The 20920-nt window shown below is 38.1% G+C and overlaps 4 protein-coding genes and 1 pseudogene across 4 annotated transcripts; 3 read left to right on the top strand and 2 right to left on the bottom strand.

Moving 5' to 3' along the window:
* Window positions 1-1418: 1418 nt before the first annotated feature.
* Window positions 1419-8720, bottom strand: LOC133721796 (mitochondrial Rho GTPase 1-like). Its single transcript, XM_062148520.1, has 15 exons — window positions 8562-8720; window positions 8037-8265; window positions 7510-7642; window positions 7109-7258; window positions 6604-6780; window positions 6180-6431; window positions 5516-5584; window positions 5316-5371; window positions 4833-4914; window positions 4388-4599; window positions 4226-4295; window positions 3561-3673; window positions 2813-2963; window positions 2135-2321; window positions 1419-2010 (listed from the first exon to the last, which is right to left on the bottom strand). The coding sequence occupies exons 2-15, from the start codon at window positions 8258-8260 to the stop codon at window positions 1937-1939; spliced, it is 1950 nt and encodes a 649-aa protein (XP_062004504.1). The 5' UTR covers window positions 8261-8265; window positions 8562-8720; the 3' UTR covers window positions 1419-1936.
* A 1640-nt stretch (window positions 8721-10360) lies between these two features.
* On the top strand, window positions 10361-13087 carry LOC133723452 (peroxisomal adenine nucleotide carrier 1). Its single transcript, XM_062150278.1, has 5 exons — window positions 10361-10606; window positions 11499-11730; window positions 12031-12177; window positions 12279-12436; window positions 12516-13087. The coding sequence occupies exons 1-5, from the start codon at window positions 10470-10472 to the stop codon at window positions 12796-12798; spliced, it is 957 nt and encodes a 318-aa protein (XP_062006262.1). The 5' UTR covers window positions 10361-10469; the 3' UTR covers window positions 12799-13087.
* A 996-nt stretch (window positions 13088-14083) lies between these two features.
* LOC133723610 (uncharacterized) lies at window positions 14084-17147 on the top strand. The gene is made up of 6 exons (XM_062150499.1): window positions 14084-14254; window positions 14339-14378; window positions 14739-14819; window positions 15565-15751; window positions 16112-16379; window positions 16765-17147. Exons 1-6 carry the CDS (start codon window positions 14195-14197, stop codon window positions 16969-16971), a joined length of 843 nt encoding a protein of 280 aa, XP_062006483.1. The 5' UTR covers window positions 14084-14194; the 3' UTR covers window positions 16972-17147.
* A 238-nt stretch (window positions 17148-17385) lies between these two features.
* LOC133722690 (NAC domain-containing protein 2-like) lies at window positions 17386-18246 on the bottom strand. The gene has a single exon (XM_062149563.1). It carries the CDS (start codon window positions 18244-18246, stop codon window positions 17386-17388), a length of 861 nt encoding a protein of 286 aa, XP_062005547.1.
* A 418-nt stretch (window positions 18247-18664) lies between these two features.
* On the top strand, window positions 18665-20802 carry LOC133721488 (arginine--tRNA ligase, chloroplastic/mitochondrial-like; annotated as a pseudogene).
* Window positions 20803-20920: the final 118 nt, after the last annotated feature.

Raw genomic sequence — 20920 nt, 5'->3', positions numbered from 1 at the left:
GTAATACAAGCACTTGATTCTTATGAGTTCTAGAAAACTTGTGCCTGTAGGCACTCTTCACCACAGGTGTCACGCTCATTGTGAAGTTTAAAAATTTACAGGACCAAAAGCATTGCCAAACTGCAGGATATTGGGGTTGTTATAATTTCGAGGCACCCAGCTTTTAACCCAAAGACAAAGGTTAAGCATGACCAAAATCTGTCTGTCATGCTTGTAATTGCAGGAAAACTAACACAACAGCCTTCATTTTGTTTGTGTTGTTTGAATTACTGTTTTATGTGACAAGAGATGTTATAGCTTCGCGGAGTACGCCAAAGTGGAATGAGTGACACTCGAGAGCAAATGAGGGATGATAAGGGTTTAGAGTCTAGACTAGCAATCTTTGGATTATATTCAGCAACCTGAGAATGAAGGTGTTGGAGGTTACCGAATTATAAATTTAAATGCTATTTCAGTATATATAACAGATGATGTTTCATGTGAACTTTTGGATCAATGTGTTCTTAGTTATGATTTTTGATCATTATGAAAAGAAAAATTAAGATTGAATCGTAAATACTTCGACTGAAAATCAAAAAGTTGATTCTTCTTGAAGTAATTCTCTGAAGACTGTGTTATCTTTGTGACCTCAAAACCCGAGTTCTTGTTGATTTGAGAAAAAAGATTGTTTTTTGAGAGAGACTGATTACTCGTGAGGTTTTAAAACCTGTAAATCTGCAAGCATATACACTCATAGTTATTCAATGTCTGTGGTTCATATATACATATCATGGTATCAGAGCGGGTTACCCATGTGTGCATGCCTCACTGCCACACGAGCTCCACGTCACCCAAAATTGTCTACGAACTTATCATATTTAATCAATCATCATACAACCCAATTACTTGTATTTCTATTTTCAGCACAAGTTATTCAATAATCTTATGTGAATGTTTATTACTATGTTAAAATACTTTGCCATACAAAAAAAAACAAAAAACAAACATACAAAGTAAATCTCCATTTACACTTCTCACGTTGCTGCAACTATTGCATATTGCATCTAGATACTGCGTTGATCCTTTTCATCAGTCTTCTAGTAAGAGTCGGAATATATAATTAGTTGGGAATTTGTTATTGGAGAGTCGTTATCATTTGCTAACTTCTGCAAAAAAATATAGGTAATGTTGATATTGTTGGTGGCTAAAGCAATTGCGCATCAAGAAAGATTGCGTCAAGTATTTCTCGAGTTTGTTAATGCGGAAGGAGAATAGCATCATCAACGGACACTATTACCTTTGAACATTTTTTTGAGGCGAACAAACGACTTTGCTTATATTATGCAATTCCTTCCTGTTTTTCTATAAAAAAAATAAAAAATAAAAAAATAAATAAATAAATCCAACACGAAAAATCGACGTGTCAAAAGTAACAGTAGTTTTGGAAGATCGGAAAAATTACAGAGAGTAATTCCGAATTCGGGTACAAAATTTTTAGAGCCAAGGCTGGCTTGACCAATCAAATGGCAGCCCTACCGAGGACCTTGACTTTGATTTGGGGCAGCTTCTTGCCCCCTATCTGCTCCAGCTTTTTATCTTCTTTAATCAATCTTCTCATTGTTATGCAAATTTTGGTCCAAAGTTGCTTAAAACGCTTGATTTGGGTAAAGTCATAGCAAAAATGTTTTCACTGCACAAGCTAATAACTCATTCCATTGTAGTTTCTGATTCAAAGGGCCTCTACCCATGGAAGGAACTGGGTAATATTAGCGCATTCCATGTCTCGCTGTAGAGAAGGCAAGAGGTGAAAGGGTGTAATAATAGAATAGTTTTTCGCACTCTCTACAATTCAACCCAACAAACTGGGGAATTTGAAGGTGATAGCTTTGTGAAGCCATCAGGTTCGAGGACATAGGCCTCCTAATAAGCCGCTCATTGAATGAAACTTCATCATCCTTTAACTGGAGGCATTCTTCCTTGCAGCATAGACACGGTACGCTGCCAGTCCAACAATAGCCACTGCAGCTCCCACTGTAAAGAGCAAAACAAATCCAACAACAGGCCCCAATAAAATTGATAATGATTCGGAAACAGAAGGCCCCAACTAATTGACAGATGACTCAAATAAATAACTGAAATATAAAAGATCACATACCTGAAACAAACATAAGCGAGCGGTTTATGAGCCTGTGATATTGCTTGCGACTCCTTCCAGCCTCCGTCTCGGGAATACTCAAATGAGGGTGCTCCGCAGCACTTACAATTTTACGAAATACATTGTTAAAATCACCCAACTTTGTGCTAATAGGTATTGGAGCCTCTGTTCCCATATCCTGACTAACCTGCATTAGTTTGAAAACATGTCACTTCTTGTTTCAGATAATGCAATGAAATCTGATCTAGTGGACAATTCCAATTAAGTGCTGCAAAGAATATATTTCAAGCTCCAAACAACCAGATCTATGTCAATACATTCAGAAGAGGGTACACAAACTTCACTCTTCAAAATATCACCTTTTAGTAATATTTATCATCGAATTACTGTTATCTTCATCTTCTATTTTAATAGCCTGATGTCAGAGTTACCACAACCCTTCCCTCAACTTTTAGGAAGCATGAATCTAAAAGCACAATAATCTGGTCTCTGTTTTAAATAATAGTTAGTCTACATCTATAGAAGTAAATATAGAAACTTTCAGGAAGAGTTGCATACCAACAGAACTCATCACTCGGCAGGCAATCAATTTTATGTACAAAAGTAAATTCCATAACATATATATGTTCTTTTTTCAGAAGAAAAAGAGATGTATGTAGTCAGCGGATAAATAAATACCCTTGTAGAATGCTGTATGGCCAATGGAAATGAATCCAGATCATCTTTAGCTGCAACAATGAGGCAAGGCACCTCAAAACCAGTATTCTCACCATGACTAGCAACTTCTACCAGCAAGTCTGTTGCTTTCTTCCAGGACAATTCATCAGAACTAGCAAAGCAAAAGACACCATAAGTATAATGCAAGAGTAATATGCATTGCCAATTTTAGGGTAAAGAAATATATGCATCTTAAAGTAATGCACTCAGCAGATATTATGGTAAGAAGTTATAGGTTTAATTCCTCTTAAGGTCATTCGATGGAAATTTTTCCCAGACTGCAATAAATGCAATTAATTTTAGATATTCGATTTCTCATGCCAATATGAAGCATATTTTCTTTCTTGCATGCACTCTTCACAGTTTCATGCTTGCAACAAGAAAATGAAAAAGAAAATGGCTAAAAACAAATCAAGACTAAAGTGCATTAAGACTGATGAAAAGTGACCACATCAAAAAGGGAAGTGCTCGGTCTAAATGGGAAAAACTTCTGCAGAATTGACCTTATTAAAAACATTTCTATTTAAATATCATTAGGAACTAGGAAGAGATATTTTAAGGTACAACAAAAGCTACAAATCTGGAACAGACTCTTGAATATAGACAGCAAAAACAACTGCTACTATTGTACTACCAGGGAAACTCATACAGCATCCATTACATTATCAGATACAATCATGCAACCAATAAGGATTTCTGCAGGTAGTACCTGTCATGAACAAACACAGCTATGTCACAAGCAGCCAAAGCCTCTTTACTAGATAGCAATTTGCTAACTCCATCTTCAGGAATCTCTCTCAACACTAGGATTTTCTTGGTTCCCTGTTATCAATTGTAGAATTACAAAATCGTTCAAAGAACAAATAATAGAACTCAAAAGAAAATTTAGCTCACATGCATAGATATTATATAACTAAAAGTTTGGAGTAACTGTCAGCTAACTTTAACTAAATTTGCAGCTATCCTCACAGTTCCTCTATATGTCTCATTGACATGCGTTTAAATTGAATGTTAACACAAGTATTGATGACAAGTTGGATATTACTACTAATCAGTGACTGATACTACAGTAACTTGTCAACCTATACATACTCGGACACTTTTAATGACTTTTATATGCTCTCCAAAAAACGAAGTAATCAAGTTAACACCAATTCATTCAGATGCAACACCATGAGAGTAAACCATTTGTATGGTGCAAACAGTTTCGAGATACATTTGATCTCCCGTATAGTCCGTTACAGCATCAACAACCTCTGCAACCTTGCGGCCAATACTCACATATGTAGATGTGCATAAAAGAAGGGAGGAAGGGACAATCCATGCAACTGTTAAAAGAGTCTTGAGACACAAGATTATTGTAGTACAACTTACCCCAGGCTGATCAACAACATTAACTGCATAATGCTCCTCGGTAGTTGGATAATAGTTATCAGAAAATGGCCTGCATATCCATTACCACTGATTAATTTACAAAGAAAAAAAAAATCAATTTCCCGGGAGAACCAAAATTGAATAATGATTCATAAGATAGACCTTCCAAGAAAAGAATCCAACAATGCAGACTTTCCAGCCTTCTTTGGGCCGAAGATGAAGCATTGGAAAACATTTCGTTCTGATTGTTGCTTCTTGCGATCAAAACGCCTTTTCCTAGTCACACGGATTGCAGACGAAACATCACCGGCATAACCAATGTATATAAGATTCTCCAGGGTAGAGGCTGGGTTTAGGAGTGTCATGAGGGCCCACTGAAGTTACACATTTTTCACAAAAATTTAGGCATACATGAGAAAAATGAAAAGTGTTTACATATGCACAGTGCAGGTCATAAAGTACACATATGCTTGAGTAGATACAAGTATAACAATTTGATGAGACAGGAGTTCAATTGTAAATCTTTAAATTTAACTTTTCATATTTTTTAATTAATTTTGGTTGTGGGTTGTGGGGAAGAAGAGATGGTGTGGCAGATAATACATACCAGTGACAAGAACCCATCAAGTGATAGGCCTCCAAATGCATTTCTCTCTTCAGCATCCTTGTATGGAAATTCACTAAATGGACTGCAAATTCAAAGGCAACCCTTAAAAGATGCCAAGATATTCATATGTAGTACCGTAGTAGTAGGAAGTATAGTTATGAGAATTCAGACTGAGTAAGAAATCTATAGATATCCTGTGAAACAGTACTGATAAAAGTTCTAATGGAAACCATGAAGCTTCTATTGAACAAGCTTTTAACTAAAAACTAGCATTTAGGTAGAGCAGACCAGCTAAACCATGTTATTAGTCAGATCTTGTACGCAACACACAAACTTAGGAACTTCTATCAAGCCCAACACATTATTTGTAAATTTGATGAGATTTAATAGTCACATAATAGTACACAAGCAAACACACAAACTGCAATCTCAAACAGCTTGCAAACAAACATAGAAAAGATGATTCTGAGGGAACAAAATTACCTTGCAGGAGCAGTCGAAAATAGTTCTTCCAGTTCACGTGGTCTTAGGGCCCCATCCTGGTGGAATAACAGATAATCATGATTAAAATAGTACGAGCACAACTAATGCATAGAGAAAATTGTATGGTTATATCACCATCATTATAACAGCGTAATTAAAAAGAAAGTAGCTTTTGAAAATAAGCATATACTAAGACATACACCATCATTGTCAAACAAGTTGAAGGTCGCACTCAGAAAATCGATTGCTTCATTTGTCAGCTCCATGCTCTGCACACATGACAACGAAGTTCACATCAACATCAACTAGCTTACAAAATGTAAAGAGAAAAGTGGGATATATTTAAAATAATAGATATTTTATGAATAAAAGAGCTTCACAAAAATGATGCACTTAAGCTGGCATGATAATGGCACATCACATAAGGGCATAAGTTCAAACACCTGAATGAAGTTGGGAGCCAATCTATTATTCAAGATCAGGCTCAGTCTTGTGCCCTCAAGGTCCAGTTTAAAGTGATGCTTATTTGTACACTTCTACCATGTTTATCTTAAGAATCATTGTTTAGGCAATGCACGCACACACATATAATAGCTGGAGGATTTAGCTCTGAGCGTCTGAGTCAATTCAAAATCAAAATAAAGCGTACTTAATTAGTAGGGACTCTAGCACTCACTGAACAACTCTGACCAAACTTAAAAGGTCTTAAGTGTACAAGTAAACATGCTAGGTTACTAAATTCTTGAAAACGATTACTCAAAACGCGATGAATCTCCTATTTCAGTTTTGAAAATATCAGCACTGAATAAAAGCATGTCGACACCATTAGAACATAATAAAAATAGTAACTCAATGAAAGCTTACCTGGTCAGGAGTCCGTTTTGGGAGAGATGGAATTAGTTCTTCTGAAAGTCGTATATCGTTGTTATAGCCAAACTTCCTGAGTACAGTCCAAGTTGTCTCTAGACGTCCCTTCTCTATAAATAGTGCATGCAGGAAGAGGAATCCTGTCAGTGTAAGCCCCCGGTCATTGACTCCTTCCGGTAACTTTTCTTGCACCACCCTCTTCACGCCCACTATTTCAGAAGGTTGTAGTGGAGCATTGAAACATTTAACCTGTTTGCAACAAGTTTTCAAGTTTTCAAGAATCTCAAGCATAAATTCCATTGATTTAGCTAAGAAAAACTGAGAATCTAACTATAAATATCAATATGTAACATAGAACACTAGGATTTTGAAGAACACTAAGAATAGAATGCAACTTGTTGCATAACAGAAAAAAGAGAACCTGGAAATCGTTCAATTCTGCATCACTAAGGGCACCATCCCTATCATGATCACAGAGAATGAATATCCGCTTCAAGGCTCGCACACATTGGTCCTTCAAAGTCTGTGTTTCCTGATCAAATAATGGGGCTGTTGGGTGAAGAACAGCTTTTTGTGCATAGTAAAAAACCTCAGGAATCTGCAAATAGAAATAAGTCAAAAGTATAGACTCCAAGCATTAGAATGTCATTGCCAAAATAACAAGAAACTATTGCAAAATAAAGTTACTGATCAAATTCCTTTTCTTTGGATAAACAAAAAGTCATCCATGAACTGAAATGCAAATGCATGCTACAAACGAAAAGTTCATGTAAAAGTGTAAAATATAATGGAAGTCCCCATGAACAAGGGTTAACCCCAATACACAATATGAAGAAGTGCCATATACTGTGCATGCTGAATTGTACAAAATAGTGACATTTTAACCAACATAGGAACTTGAAAAGAGAAGATTCATTTTAGTGTACCTGAATATGTTTATATGCTGAACACTCGATGCAGGTTTCAATTTCCCGAAACTGTTGCATTATTGGCGACATCACTTGCTCCAGGCTCACCTGTTGATTCTCATCTCTCAAATCGAGCTTACAACCAACCACTATAACAGGGACCTTTACCTGCTCATGAGATTTCATATATTCCCATCAATAATACATACTAAAACACAAGGCTGCTCTCCACTAGCATCTATATCACACCAGTTTTATAATAGATCAGTAAAGCAATAAAATATACAGGTTTCATTTTCACAGTGATTGATATCTATTAAGATTAAGGTTTTCTTTCAACAGTGCTCTGTTCTCTTTGTTTTTCCTAACGGCTCACATGAGGGGTAAAAAAAAAAAAAAACACACACACAAACTTTCACCTCTAGCTGACGAAGCTTTGGAAGCCAAAAGTTACTCAACCGGTCAAGCGTCTGAGGCTGATCACACGCATAAGTTAGCACAACTGCATCAGCAGCCTTCAGATCTTCAGCTACTTTACCACTATCCTCTGGTCTGATTAAGAAAACAGAATAAAAATCAGCATCAGACTTTAGATCTTACTGGGAGGATTAGCCAACTCTATAAAGTTCTTCATGGTTACAACTTACACCTTACTATATACTACAAATGTATTCTATGTTAAGAAAACTAGGCATCTAGCATCACCACTCACCATTAACAAGTTATTTTCCGAAGAGTATCACCATCTATTTTCCTCCCTACATTTTCCGGCAAAACCTAATAGACCTTTTAAACACACCTACAACTTATATCATGTAAGAAATAAACTTTGCTAGAACTCCATACAATGCAACATTTGCAATTCAACAACACAACCGCTTCCGACCTCCCTACATTCTTCGATCAACAAAAGCAACCATTTCGGAGCACCAGAGTTCATTCATACCTAGAAGAAGTATCAATAATCGTGATAGGCACGCGCTCGGGGTAGAAATCTTCAGGCAGCCTTGTAGGCGGCAGCAGCGGAGGCACATTAGCCGGAAAGTTCTCCGCCGCCGCAGTTACAATCAAGCTCGATTTTCCGGTACCTCGGTCTCCCGCCACAACAATCCGAACAGCAGTCCGGCCGCCGTGGCTCTGGTTCGCGTTTCCTGCTGCAGGTTTCGCCATTGGAACTGCAAAAACCCAAAACCCTAATTTCAGACCAAAACCACTCACAAATCAAACTCCACAACGCTGCGCTAGTAAAGTCGCAACGATTCCGGTACCGGAAAACACAGAATATTCCCGGAAACAGTAGAACACCAGAATCGAACTCAATCCGGAATAAAATTTATGAAGCTTAAGCTTGCGACTGATTCCATATCAAAAGCATAAATGACTTTACTTATCAGAAGCAGAAAGATTTAAACGGATTGAAGAAGAAGCAGAGTGGGAGAGTGAAGGAGGCGATGGCAGGGTTGTAATATACCTGAAAATCCAGGGGCTAAATTGAGAGGTCTGGGAGCTCGTTCTGGTTTGAAGAAGAAGCTTCGAGATAAACCCTAGGAGAGGGAGTGGTGGTGGTGATGGCGGTGTGGCTACTCGTTAGAGAAAGTGGGAGGGGTTTTTGTTACAGAATGAAAACGTCTTTTTCTGCTTCTTTTTTTTTTTTTTTTTTTTTGCACCGTTTTTGACACATAGGACGGTGTGGCTTATTTAGGCAAGCTGAGTTGTAGGGTTGGTGGGGTTGGGTGGCATGTAAGTTTGGGTTGGATTAATTATGGAGCAAGTAAGTTTAATAAACAGCCCTGAATTCTATGCTAATTACGGATTGGTAACATTTTTTTATTTTTCTTTTCTTTTCTCTTTTTATCAAATTATTGATAATTAGTTAATTACTAAAGGAGTCTGTGACTCAACGAGTAAGAAAATGTTGAGAGATTAATATAAAAAATGTTTGGAAGTTGACTAAACTGATGTGATAGACTGATAGTTATGAATTTTTCTAGCCATAATCTAATAGCTAATAATTGACATGAGGATATTAGAGAGAGGAACTATTCCAACTTGAAGTTTATACAATATAATTTATAAAAACAAACGTGTGTTTATGTGAGTAAATTTATACCTTATACAATCTCATTATTATAAAGTCCCTCATTAAAATATCGCTCATATTCTCTAACTGAGTGAATGATCTTGTGCCATGCCTCCTGACCAACAAGAAGAGGCCACTCATGCTAGTATATAAAATTTTGTACAAAATTATCGAAAATATCCTTATTTTTGTCACGTGTAATTTTTTCTTCAGAAGGTCAGACTAATCCATCAATGCTACCGCCTGACCCAAGATCTTCTTCCAAATTCCAAGGTCATCCGACGATGTTTGCTGGGCGGTATAAGACCTTATCATTGTTCGGCATTGGGCTGACTGACAGTGCTAAGTTGGGCTTGCTTTTGGTTGGTTAAAGCCTAGTCTGTTTGCTAACAATAGACCCAATAATGAGGCTCTTTAGGATTCGGGTCAAAGCCCACTCCATTAGCAAACAATAGAGAACACGAGGAGGCGAGGAGCCGTATATGCCCATACCAAAAAAGAGAAAAGGACACGAGGCCTCACCTAGGAAGCAACACAACGACTTACCCCTTGGCTCATCTTTCCTATGATGTGGATGTGACCCATCACTCTTTGACGCAATAGCTTCCGTCACACAATATAGAAGGTATGGGGTGATCCTAATATGAATATATTGCGCATCACCGGCAAAACACAAGCATTTGCCATCCGGGATCACGACTTTCGTCTTCCTCTCTCCGGCAGATTGCCGATATTGTATCAACTGTATTTTGTTATTGTCGTAACATTACTCATATGTCATAATTATTGTTTTCTGAATTCATAAGAAATGATGAGTTATCAGTGATGATATTTTCTTTATAAATTTATTTCTAAGTCTCTTTGTATCGAAATATTCCTTGTTATAGTACTTTATATGAATTTTGATTGTATCTACAGTCTATATGTAATTAGACTGGGGTGATCCTAGTCTATATGTAATCAATGTAATGGGTAATGCACTTCACTTTTGATGGAGTTCGAAGCCACTATTTTACCATTTCGCCAAATACAGGTACCCTACGCACAGATACAAACAATGTGAAAAAAAAAAAAAAAAAAAAGTTGGTGCGAAATGAGGTGGTAGCTAATGTTATAGCAAAAAAGATGCACGTTTTTTCAGAGTGCCAAGAAGACGCCACCGGATCGGTCCTCCCCACTCTGTTTCCTTCAACTTTTCAACGCCCCCCACACTCCCTATATAAACAGACACACATTTTATAAGTTACGTGCTGGTTTTGAAAATAAACAAATAATTTGAAGAAGAAGAAGAAGATCAGGATGGATCTAGAATCTATATCAGAGGCCACTTCAGGAGCCATAGGGTCACTGTTGAGCACCACCATTCTGTACCCACTTGACACCTGCAAAACCAGGTACCAAGCTGACGTCAGAGCCAATGATCAGGCCAAGTACAGGTACCCATCTCTTTTATCTTCACTCTTCAGTTTTATGATCTGGGTCTGTGGTTTTTGTTTGGATCATGGATTTGTGATTGGTTTTGTGGTGAAATTCTCTGTTTTTGCGGGAGTTGGTGAGTGAATTGTACTTGGGTAGGTGGCAGTTGGGAGCTTTATGTTGTTAATGTTCAAGAACATGATTGATTGGGTGAAGCCCAAGTCATCATTTTGATCATCATAGAACAGGAATATGTAGAAGTTGAGTTATGAGTCATTTCAAATTCTAATGATCAGTAGAACATAGTAGCGATCCAACTTCAAGATAGTGCCTTTAAATGCTCTGCTTTGTTCTTAATCGAATATTACCTTCTGGGAGTGCTTAGATCATGTTTTCGTGTGTAATTTTGTTCTGGTGTTTGAGAAATGAAAATCCTCAAACTTTGCATCATGGAAGAAAGCAATACTCTAGAAATATAGAATTTTGAAGACTTGGAAAACCAGTAAGGTTTTGTTATAACAGAACATTATGCAACTGTTGCAGATGAGAAGGGGATTTAAGATTCTTTAGTGCAAGAAAGTTGTAAGAATCTTCTCTCCATATGTCTAACCTATTCAAGGTACTTTATGCCCGGAAATTACTAGTTGGAAGAGGTCCTGTGTAAGCTAGGGGAGTATATATATATATAGTTTCAAGTAGCCTGTTTCCGATGATAGTAACATAAAAAGTTTTACGGTTCATTCTTTAGGAAACATGGAGTAATTGATTCTGTAGAGCTTATGTCATGAGTCTAATGGTTACGACCTTCCTCATTGGGACAACATTTTATGTGTTAATACTTGGTGCTGAATGTTTTAATCAGCGTTAGTTTGGTGTATAATTCACCCTAATTTTTGGTTTTGGCTTATGTAGGAACCTCTCAGATGTATTCTGGGAAGCAATATCGACTCGGCAGGTTCTTTCACTGTATCAGGGTCTGGAAACAAAAAATCTGCAATCCTTCATTTCTCAGTTTGTTTACTTTTATGGGTATAGCTACTTCAAAAGACTATATCTGGAAACCAGCGGTTCTAAATCTATAGGTACAACAGCAAACTTGATCCTTGCTGCTGCTGCTGGGGCTTGCACTGCCATTGCCACCCAGGTGAGCTAATTGTTTAAAGTCTCCCCCATTTTACTTGAGAATTCTTAGATGATATAGTAAGATTCTGGGATACAAATTCGTTATGGCAAAACATGAGTTCAGCCTCTTTGTATTATCAGTTATGCTCTATTGTTCCCATTTTGACTGTGACATGGAAAGAGTAGGAAGATTATGGGCTTTAATTATATAGATGTCATGAAGCTTCTTGTTACTTTCTTTTACCCTCTATGATTTTGGACAAGCAGGAAACCTACGTCCCTGAGTATTCAACTGTAATGACTATGTTGTATGACTGTGCAGCCTCTGGATACAGCCTCATCAAGGATGCAGACAAGTGCCTTTGGAAAATCCAAAGGGCTGTGGAAGACCCTTACAGAGGGCACCTGGAGTGATGCATTTGATGGTCTTGGAATCTCCCTATTGCTTACTGCGAACCCTGCAATTCAGGTACTTGTCCTGACTTTCAATATACACTCTCTCATTCTGTTGCCTCCATCTCTACTCAAATTGAAATTGTAGCCAAAGCTGATTGTTTCATTCTACTTCAGTATACAGTGTTTGATCAGCTAAAACAAAGACTCCTGAAAGGAAAACAAGATAAATCGGCCAAGGGTTCATCCCCAGAAGCCCTTTCTGCCTTTTCAGCATTTGTTCTAGGTGCAGTCTCAAAAAGTGTTGCTACTGTTTTAACCTATCCTGCCATCAGGTGCACAATTGCTCTCTCACACGCTGTCTCATTTATAAGCTTGACCTTTGGGATCAATTTAAACATCTACTTCCTACAGGTGTAAGGTCATGATCCAAGCTGCTGACCCAGATGATGACGATAAAACCAAGGAAGCCCGCCCAAGGATCCGAAAAACGATTCCAGGAACTCTCAGTGCTATATGGAAAAAGGAAGGCATTCCAGGCTTCTTCAAAGGATTGCATGCCCAGATCTTGAAAACTGTTCTGAGCTCCGCATTGCTTTTGATGATCAAGGAAAAAATTTCTGCTACTACTTGGGTTCTCATACTTGCAATCAGAAGGTATCTATTCCTCACAAGAGGCAGAGTAAAAAATGCATGATTGTTATTGTATTGACAAGAATATGCATAGTTCACATGTAAATTAGGTGAGGCTTTTATCTATTAGCTGAAACAGATGTACTTTTATAATGGGAGAACCAATTTTCTGATAGCTCTTACTGCTGTAATAAAGTGTTCTTTAGCTAGAGATAAATCATATATGGTTTGGGCCCAAACTTTGGGGAAGCTCAAACCTTAGAGCAAACTGTTCACACAAAAATAATGTAGCTCAGAAATTTTGTTCTGCAAGAACATCGATGCATAGTTAAAAATTTGTTTTATTGACTGGATATTACCTTGTTTAGTGACTCCATTTTTGGAGGTGTATGTAGCTTGTGGATTCTGTTCCATTTTTGGAGGTGACAATGGAATCATCTTGTTTTGGCACCTTGATTCTGATAAGTTCTCATTTGTTCAGTGGGTGCCCTTTGGCAGTAGATCTAGATGGTACAACATTTATACCAAATAGGTTCAATACCCATATAACTCTGCTCAAATTTTGGGTCCCCTTAATCCCAGAATAAACAGGTGAAAAGGAAATGTAGAAAAATATTATCAGAATGGTTGATTTAGTGCAAGTGCACTGCTTTAGTAACATAAATCTTTCAGATCGACGCATAGACGCTTAATTACTGTATAATGGTAAAAAAATATTAACTCCCATTTGAAGAGAGAATATCAAAAGTATCTAATATTCTATTCGTGTAGAATAACCGGTTCAAAAATACGTCAAAACAAATACAAATAAATAAATAGATGTTCTTAAAAATCTAATAATTATCATATTACCGAAAATGATGATGTCACATTTCTTCGTTTAAACACGTGAGTTACACATTGTTTCTTGGTCTTGATCAAGCTTTCGCATTTTCCACCCGCTCGTGGCTTGGCTTTGTAATGTCGTGCAGAGGGCAATAGATAAAACATATATATCTCAAGTAGCCGTATAATTCTCAATCAACCAAGAATTGATAGTCACTTCATAACAAATTCGTATAGACAATTTAATAGTCGGCATTTAAATTTATATAACTAAATTGTGCCGGTTTAAAACATATATAGAGTGAATTGTCATACACAAACCAATACTGTAAATTGTAATTTTTTTTTTTTGGGTACAAGTTACTGTAATTTTTAATCCAGCTCAAGTAAATTTTAATTTTTTCGGACCAGAAAAAGAAAAGAAAAGTTTCTCTGATAAAACAAAAAAATAAAAAGTTTCAATTATCAGCTTCCACGTCGTTTTATAATTTGTCACGTAAGAAATAAAAGAGAATAGTAGAAGAAATAAAAAAAAAAACCACGCGCGACTCCAAGACTCTTATCACAGAGAGATCTGAAGGGAGCTCATAGCCAAAGAGGAAGACGAAGAAGAAGAAGAAGAGAGAGAAAGCAAGATGATGTCCGGCAATTATACCAGCATTGATAACCAAAGCGTCTCGGGATCTGTTCCTGCTGTAAGTTTTCAATTTCACCTATATATATATATATAAATATAATCTGTACATGATCTGGTTCATCAATCTTGGCTGATTTTGCAGGCGGTTCCAGATCCAGGCCACCTCACCGTCAAATTCCAAGGTCAATTTCCTCTTTCCGGTTTATCACTTTGTGTAGTTGCTTAGCTTTTGTTTGTGTTGCCGTGAAATTGAAGCAAAAGAAAACGAAATTGAATTAGATATAGAACGAATCAGCTGATTTTTGTTGCTGGATTGTGTTCAGAAGCTGTTCCTTTTCTTAAATCTTCAGTTTAGCGAGGGTTTATTGATTCGTGTAGCAAAAGGATAAGCATAATTGTGAATGATGTATTGTTTGCTATAGAAGTATGATGAGATGAGATGAATGTATCTAGAGTCTAGCTCAGTTGCGAGGTTTTAAGTTTTCGGATGCGAGATTGGATCAATTTTCGTTGGTATTAATGGTTTGGTGTAAATTTTGCAGATTCACACCTTCAGACATTTCCTCCATCTGAGGCACAAGGGAAGATCTCTAGTGGCGCTCGCCCTCCTCGCGATGCAGATGGTACACACAGTTTCTAATATTGTTTGTTGAATATGCAGTTGCTTTCGTATGCGACTTTCCTACATTGTTTCAGATTTTTATACTTGTGTGAATGCAATTCAGTACCTAAAGGCTTTGAAAGTTAACTTTGTAGTACACGAAGGATAATAGGAATGGTTGAATTTCTTTGTCTGTTTTAGGAGTATGGATGATTATTTGGGTGAATTCAATCTATAGGCAGAATGAACTTTTGTTCATTTTATTATGCTCTATAAATGCTAGTAATTAGATGGATGCTAATAAGGGATGCCGAGGAATGGGAGGTTGGCGATGTTTGGGTTGGAACACTTTATCGAAGAAGATATCTATAGTAGCAGTTGTAACGGGGTGTGCTGTTGAGAGTCATCAAAACCATAGAATAGCCTAAAGATGTGATTTTAGTAATTTAAAACTGCTAATGAGTGGACTGATGAACTTAAACATTGTGGATGTTTGGAATAGAAAACTTAGAAGGGCTAATGTTGGTTTTGGAATAATGACTCAGCTCTCTCCGTGTTGCCATTCCCATTCTATATGGGTATTGCCATTCCTAGAGTTGTTCAACCATATGAGAAAAGTTAGTAATGCTATTTGTCAGGGGTTTTGAAACTTCCATCCAGACTTCTTTCCATAATTTTTTTCCAGCATATTATAGGATGATTACTATAAATACAATACTGTGGATTTCATCTGCTGTGATGTTAAAGGCATGTAACTCTTGATGCAGACACATTTTCAAAACCTGTATCTGGTTCTGATGAACCCCAGCAGAGTGGTTGGCTACGTACTTTCAGTGTATCATCTTACAAGGCATATTTTGATGTTGACACTTCAGATGTTCTAGAGAGGATTAAAGACTCGCTCCTTCCATATAGTGGAGCTTTCAATGAAAAAACAACTAACAATCCAGATTTGTAAGTCTTCTTTGGTAACTTTACTGTAATGACCTGTCTATAATGTAGATCTTCGACATGCAGTATCAAGTTGTATGGAAATTCATACATCTCTTTGATATTTTCCCAGCCCTTGACAATTGATAATCCTAGATGAACATCAGTTTTAATTTGAGAAGTTGTTGGAAAATGCGTAGCATTCTGCTGATGGCACTTGTTTATTGTAAAATTTTTCTACTGTTAATTTGGTAATATGCTTGTGCTTTCATACCATATCTCAATGGATATTTTGTATGTTATTTTAGCTTTATACCAAAAGTTTTATATTCACCAAAAATTGTCTGCATGTGTTATCTGATCTCAACATCAAATGCTTTGTAGGTATGGACCTTTCTGGATATGTACCACCCTAATATTTGTTGCAGCTGCCATTGGCACCTTCGTGACATATGTAGCACACAAGGTCAAGAGTGAAGAGTGGGCATATGACATTAATGTAGTGCAATGGTCTGCTGGATTGTTCTATGGTTACGTCACTGTTGTTCCTCTTGTGCTGTATGTAATCCTTAAATACTTCTCGGCACCAGCAGGTCTCGTTCAGCTGTTTTGTCTGTATGGCTACTCCCTGTTTGTCTTTATACCAGCTTTGGTAAGTCTCTGGATGTATTTTTTCATTAAGCTTATTACCAGAAGATGTGTCATAGATAGGTCTGCATGTCCCAAAAGCTTATGCCAAGAGCGAAGCTTTACACCATTAAATATGTAGATTTTGAAAACATGGGCCAAAATGTTCTTCATATTGAAATTTGTGTCGAAAAGTCATTAGTTTCTTAAGAATGCTGGAGAAGCTTACTAATGCCGCTACTTCTAATAATTTTGGACATTAATGTCTCAGTTTAGACTCAATCATGGTATTGCCAATCTTTTGTGTTATTAAGAAGAGCCATTACTTTGTTAAGGGGTTGTACTACGAAAATCTCAGATTTTGATGGTTGATAATAGCTAGCTGACATTGCTACTGTGTGTAATTGCAGTGTCTCTCCGTTGTGCCCTTGGAAATTTTCCGATGGGTAATTGCAGGCGTGGCTGGGATCATGTCTGCTACTTTTGTGGCCATAAACCTTCGCGCCCACATTGTTTCAGCAGGTGAAAGCTGGTTCTTCATTGTGGCTGGGATCTTTTTGTTGCAGTTGGCTCTGGCTGTCGTGCTAAAACTCTATTTGTTCACCGTCACAGTCTAGAGTACTATACAGTAAACTGTGCTTTCAGAAAAAGGCGTGAAAGAAATTGTAGATTACAAAGTTACGATAATTTTTGGAACATTGGCTTGTTGTTACCGTTAGCAGAAATATTATTCATCAACTAAGTACATCTTGTATTCATTCTTTTCGGAAATACAAAATCATGTATTAGAGTATGTACTCTCTGCTTTATCGCCTTTTATTTTTCATTTGATCCAATTCAGTGGTCAAAGTGAATTAGTTGAGAATTTTTGTTCCGCCATCAAAAACAACATCAATCATTCAATCCTACAAATAAAATTTCACACACTAGCACACCGGGATAAAATTAGGCGGCTGCTACTTGAGCTACGGTTAAACTACAATTAAACTGTTCTTCATGAATCTCATTCATATGAAAGACCTCCTTGCTAATCAGTTGAAGTCGTTGTCCTCATAAAATTGATCTAGAAATTCATTAGATTCAACGTGCAGTGGATCATCTGGAGTTGATGCAAAGAAGTCATAAGTAGTAAACACAATATCATCAGCAGTGGCGAGATCCGGAACCAACTCAGGCCGATAAGCCTCATCACATGGCGTCCAACTACTGCTGCCTTGATGATGATCAATAGTAATGCTCCCACCTTGTTCCTCACAAGAAGTCTCTTCCTTTCTCGGCCTGTTTGCTCGAAGCTTTCTCCTTTGATCTAGATCTCTAATAAGCTTTCTCCTTTCATCTAGATCTTGTTCAAGATCATCAACAATTTCGTCCAACTTCCTCTTTCTCTGATTTTCATCCACACTCTCCTTCTTAGTTTCGCTACCGCGCGGTGGCGGTTTTGTAGGTTTTTTTCTCAAGGTGCAGAGTACAGTCACATCATTCTTGTTCAACTCATACTCATGCATCAACCAAGCATTGTTTTGATCTGAAGAGCTTCCACCCTCGTATCGAAAGTCCCTCTTGAGTCCAATAACCTTACCCTCCTCAACGACCTTAACAAAATACTGGTTGCTCCAGGTACCCGTGCCCATCTTCCGATCAAAGCGCGTGCCATTAGGGTTCAACTTTTTGCGTTTGGTGAAGAAGAAGAGAGGCTCTCCGTCCTCCACGTGGGAATTGCCACCGTACTTGTCCCAAACAGTCCAAGGCTCCCATTTGCCATAGAAATCAGGACAATCGGAGACGTAAGGGGACTGAAACCCGTCGCCCATTGTAGCCTTGTTGTGGAGGTAGTAGCTCACGAGTTCGTTATCTGTAGGATGAAACCTAACTCCCACCGGAAAACCTTCCATGGCTGAAGTGAGATTGTCAGAAATCTTGCCCTAGCAATTTCGAGAATTAATTCTTGCCCTAGGAAATTTGTTTTGGTCGCGATAGAGCGTCTGATGTTTTCTTTAAAAAAAGTACGAAATATGGGGAGAATGTGAACGTGAGAGGGGAAATATATAGCTGTCATTCCTTATGTTGCAAGGAACTAGGATTTCCTATACGATTTACACTTCTATTTAAACCTAACAATTACGATCAAATTATCATGTGGGTTTCTATACCTAAACCCTAAACCCTTAACATATCTGATACTCCAGCCGCAGATCTCACCTTCGCCGTTTCTCTCTCTCTTTCTCTCCCGTCTCTCCCCGCCGCCAACAGAATTGTTGAAGGCGTCATCTAGGAAGCTTATCACTGCAACTAAGTTGCGCTCGGTATCAACGATGGCAGCTGCAAATGTTTGAAGTGTCGATTGGAACAGTGGTGCCTGATGAGCTGAATGTGGAGCCGGTGGTTGTTCCTTCGGCTGTGAAATTCGGAGACTATCAATGTAACAATGCCATGGACATATGGTCTAAGATTGAGGGAAAGGGAACTGCATTTGAGAATCCTAATTCTGTTGGACAGGCCATCATGGGAAATCTTCCTAAATCAGATATAATAGAGTCGTGCACGGTAGCAGGGCCTGGGCACTTTGTTCATGTTGTGTTGTCGAAGAGTTGGATGGCTAAGAGCTTACAAAAGATGCTTATTGATGGGATCGAAACATGGGCACCACAGCTCCAGATCAAACGGGCTGTTGTAGACTTTTCGTCACCTAATATTGCCAAGGAAATGCACGTTGGCCATCTCCGATCTACAATTATTGGGGACACGCTAGCCCGGATCCTTGAGTTTTCCAAAGTTGAAGTTGTTCGGCGTAATCATGTTGGTGACTGGGGAACACAGTTTGGCATGTTGATTCAATACCTTTTCGAAAAGTTTCCAAACGTGGATGATGTTAATGAAATGGAAATCGGTGCACTTCACGAATTTTATAAGCAATCAAAAAAGAGATTTGATGAGGATCCGGCCTTCAAGGAGAGAGCACAAGCTGCAGTGGTATCCCTTCAGGGTGGGACTCCCAAGTACCGTGAGGCATGGCTTAATTCAAATCTGTGAAGTCAGCCGTAGAGAGTTTCAAATGGTCTATGAACGGCTTGGAATTCAATTAGAGGAAAAGGGAGAAAGCTTTTATAACCCATATATTCCTGGGGTTTTAGAGAAGTTGACTGACCAAGGACTGATTGTGGAAAGCGAGGGTGCTCGTGTAATCCATCTTGAGGGTTTTAACATCCCCCTTATTGTTGTGAAGAGCAATGGCAGTTATAATTATGCTTCCACTGATTTGGCAGCTCTTTGGTATCGACTTAATGAGGAGAAAGCTGAATGGATCATATATGTTACTGATGTTGGCCAGCAGGAACACTTTGATATGTTATTCAAGGCAGCTACGCTTGCAGGTTGGCTTCCAGTTGATGGCTCGTACCCTAAAGTTAGCCATGTACGTTGGTTTTGGTCTTGTTCTTGGAGAAGATGGTAAACGATTACGGACTCGCTCTTCTGATGATGTGGTTCGATTGGTTGATTTACTTGATGAAGCCAAGAGCCGAAGCAAAACAAGTCTTGTCGAGCGTGGTAAGAGTGAAGACTGGACTGAAGAGGAGCTTGAGCAAACTGCAGTGGCCGTTGGTTATGGCGCCGTGAAGTATGCTGATCTGAAGAACAACAGATCGACCGATTACACTTTTGATTTCAATCAGATGCTAAATGATAAGGGAAACACTGCTGTCTACTTGCTATACATGCATGCTCGGATCTGTTCAATCATAAGGAAATCTGGTAAAGACATTGACGAATTGAAAAAAACGGGGGAAATTGTGTTGGGTCATGCCGGTGAGCGTAAATTGGCGCTTCACTTATTAAAGTTTCCTGAGACCGTGGAGGAGGCTTGCACGAATCTGTTGCCAAGTGTTTTATGTGAATACCTCTATAATCTATCAGAAATCTACAGCAGAAAGTTCTATTCCAATTGCCAGGTTATTGGGTCGATCGGCAGAGGAAACGAGTAGACTCTTGCTTTGTGAAGCAACAGGCGTAGTCATGAGGAAATGCTTTCATCTTCTCGGAATTGAAGCAGTGTGCAAGATGTGATGTGATCACCCAGTCGACAGTTGAGTTAATCACCAAAGATGTAATGGTGTACGATACAATTCTACAATCTGCTTAAACATAGGAATTTTGAAGGATTCGATATTAGGATCCAATGTGAACTAGCAATCTCGCAAGTAAAGCAAATGTTATATCTCGAAGTTTGAAGTTTGGTTTGATTCTGAAAATTAACTACTGAAAATTAACTATGACATTTTGAAGGTACCATGCTCTAGCTAATCATGGAACATCTTTATCGGAGCAAGTATGGTGGGATCTGTCTCCTCCATTTCTCTTGTCGTTCTATGAGAGTGATATTTTGGGTCTTCCACAGTTTAGATTTCGTTGACTTGTTTGTTTTACTTGTTTACTCTGGAGGTTTTGGTTAGGTCCCCCTCCATTGTCATTCGTATTTTTTAGCTTAATAAATTGGAGTGTTAGAGAGGTTGTTCCTCTGCTAATCTGCTATCACTCATTGCAAAAAAAAAAAAAAAAAACATAAGAATT

Source organism: Rosa rugosa, chromosome 7, assembly GCF_958449725.1.
Source record: "Rosa rugosa chromosome 7, drRosRugo1.1, whole genome shotgun sequence".
Lineage (NCBI taxonomy): Eukaryota > Viridiplantae > Streptophyta > Magnoliopsida > Rosales > Rosaceae > Rosa > Rosa rugosa.
This window is presented reverse-complemented; position numbering and strand designations above follow the sequence as displayed.

Bases quoted from the DNA above. Each gene is read 5' to 3' on its own strand.
- LOC133723452 (XM_062150278.1), top strand. From the start codon at position 10,470: ATGGATCTAGAATCTATATCAGAGGCCACTTCAGGAGCCATAGGGTCA. The intron at 11,731-12,030 runs GTGAGCTAATTG...ATGACTGTGCAG, and splicing joins GCACTGCCATTGCCACCCAG to CCTCTGGATACAGCCTCATC. The intron at 12,437-12,515 runs GTGCACAATTGC...TACTTCCTACAG, and splicing joins TTAACCTATCCTGCCATCAG to GTGTAAGGTCATGATCCAAG.
- LOC133721796 (XM_062148520.1), bottom strand. From the start codon at position 8,260: ATGGCGAAACCTGCAGCAGGAAACGCGAACCAGAGCCACGGCGGCCGG. The intron at 4,600-4,832 runs GTATGTATTATC...GTGTAACTTCAG, and splicing joins TTGATGGGTTCTTGTCACTG to TGGGCCCTCATGACACTCCT. The intron at 3,674-4,225 runs GTAAGTTGTACT...AATTGATAACAG, and splicing joins ATGTTGTTGATCAGCCTGGG to GGAACCAAGAAAATCCTAGT.
- LOC133722690 (XM_062149563.1), bottom strand. From the start codon at position 18,246: ATGGAAGGTTTTCCGGTGGGAGTTAGGTTTCATCCTACAGATAACGAA.
- LOC133723610 (XM_062150499.1), top strand. From the start codon at position 14,195: ATGATGTCCGGCAATTATACCAGCATTGATAACCAAAGCGTCTCGGGA. The intron at 14,255-14,338 runs GTAAGTTTTCAA...CTGATTTTGCAG, and splicing joins TCTCGGGATCTGTTCCTGCT to GCGGTTCCAGATCCAGGCCA. The intron at 16,380-16,764 runs GTAAGTCTCTGG...GTGTAATTGCAG, and splicing joins TTGTCTTTATACCAGCTTTG to TGTCTCTCCGTTGTGCCCTT.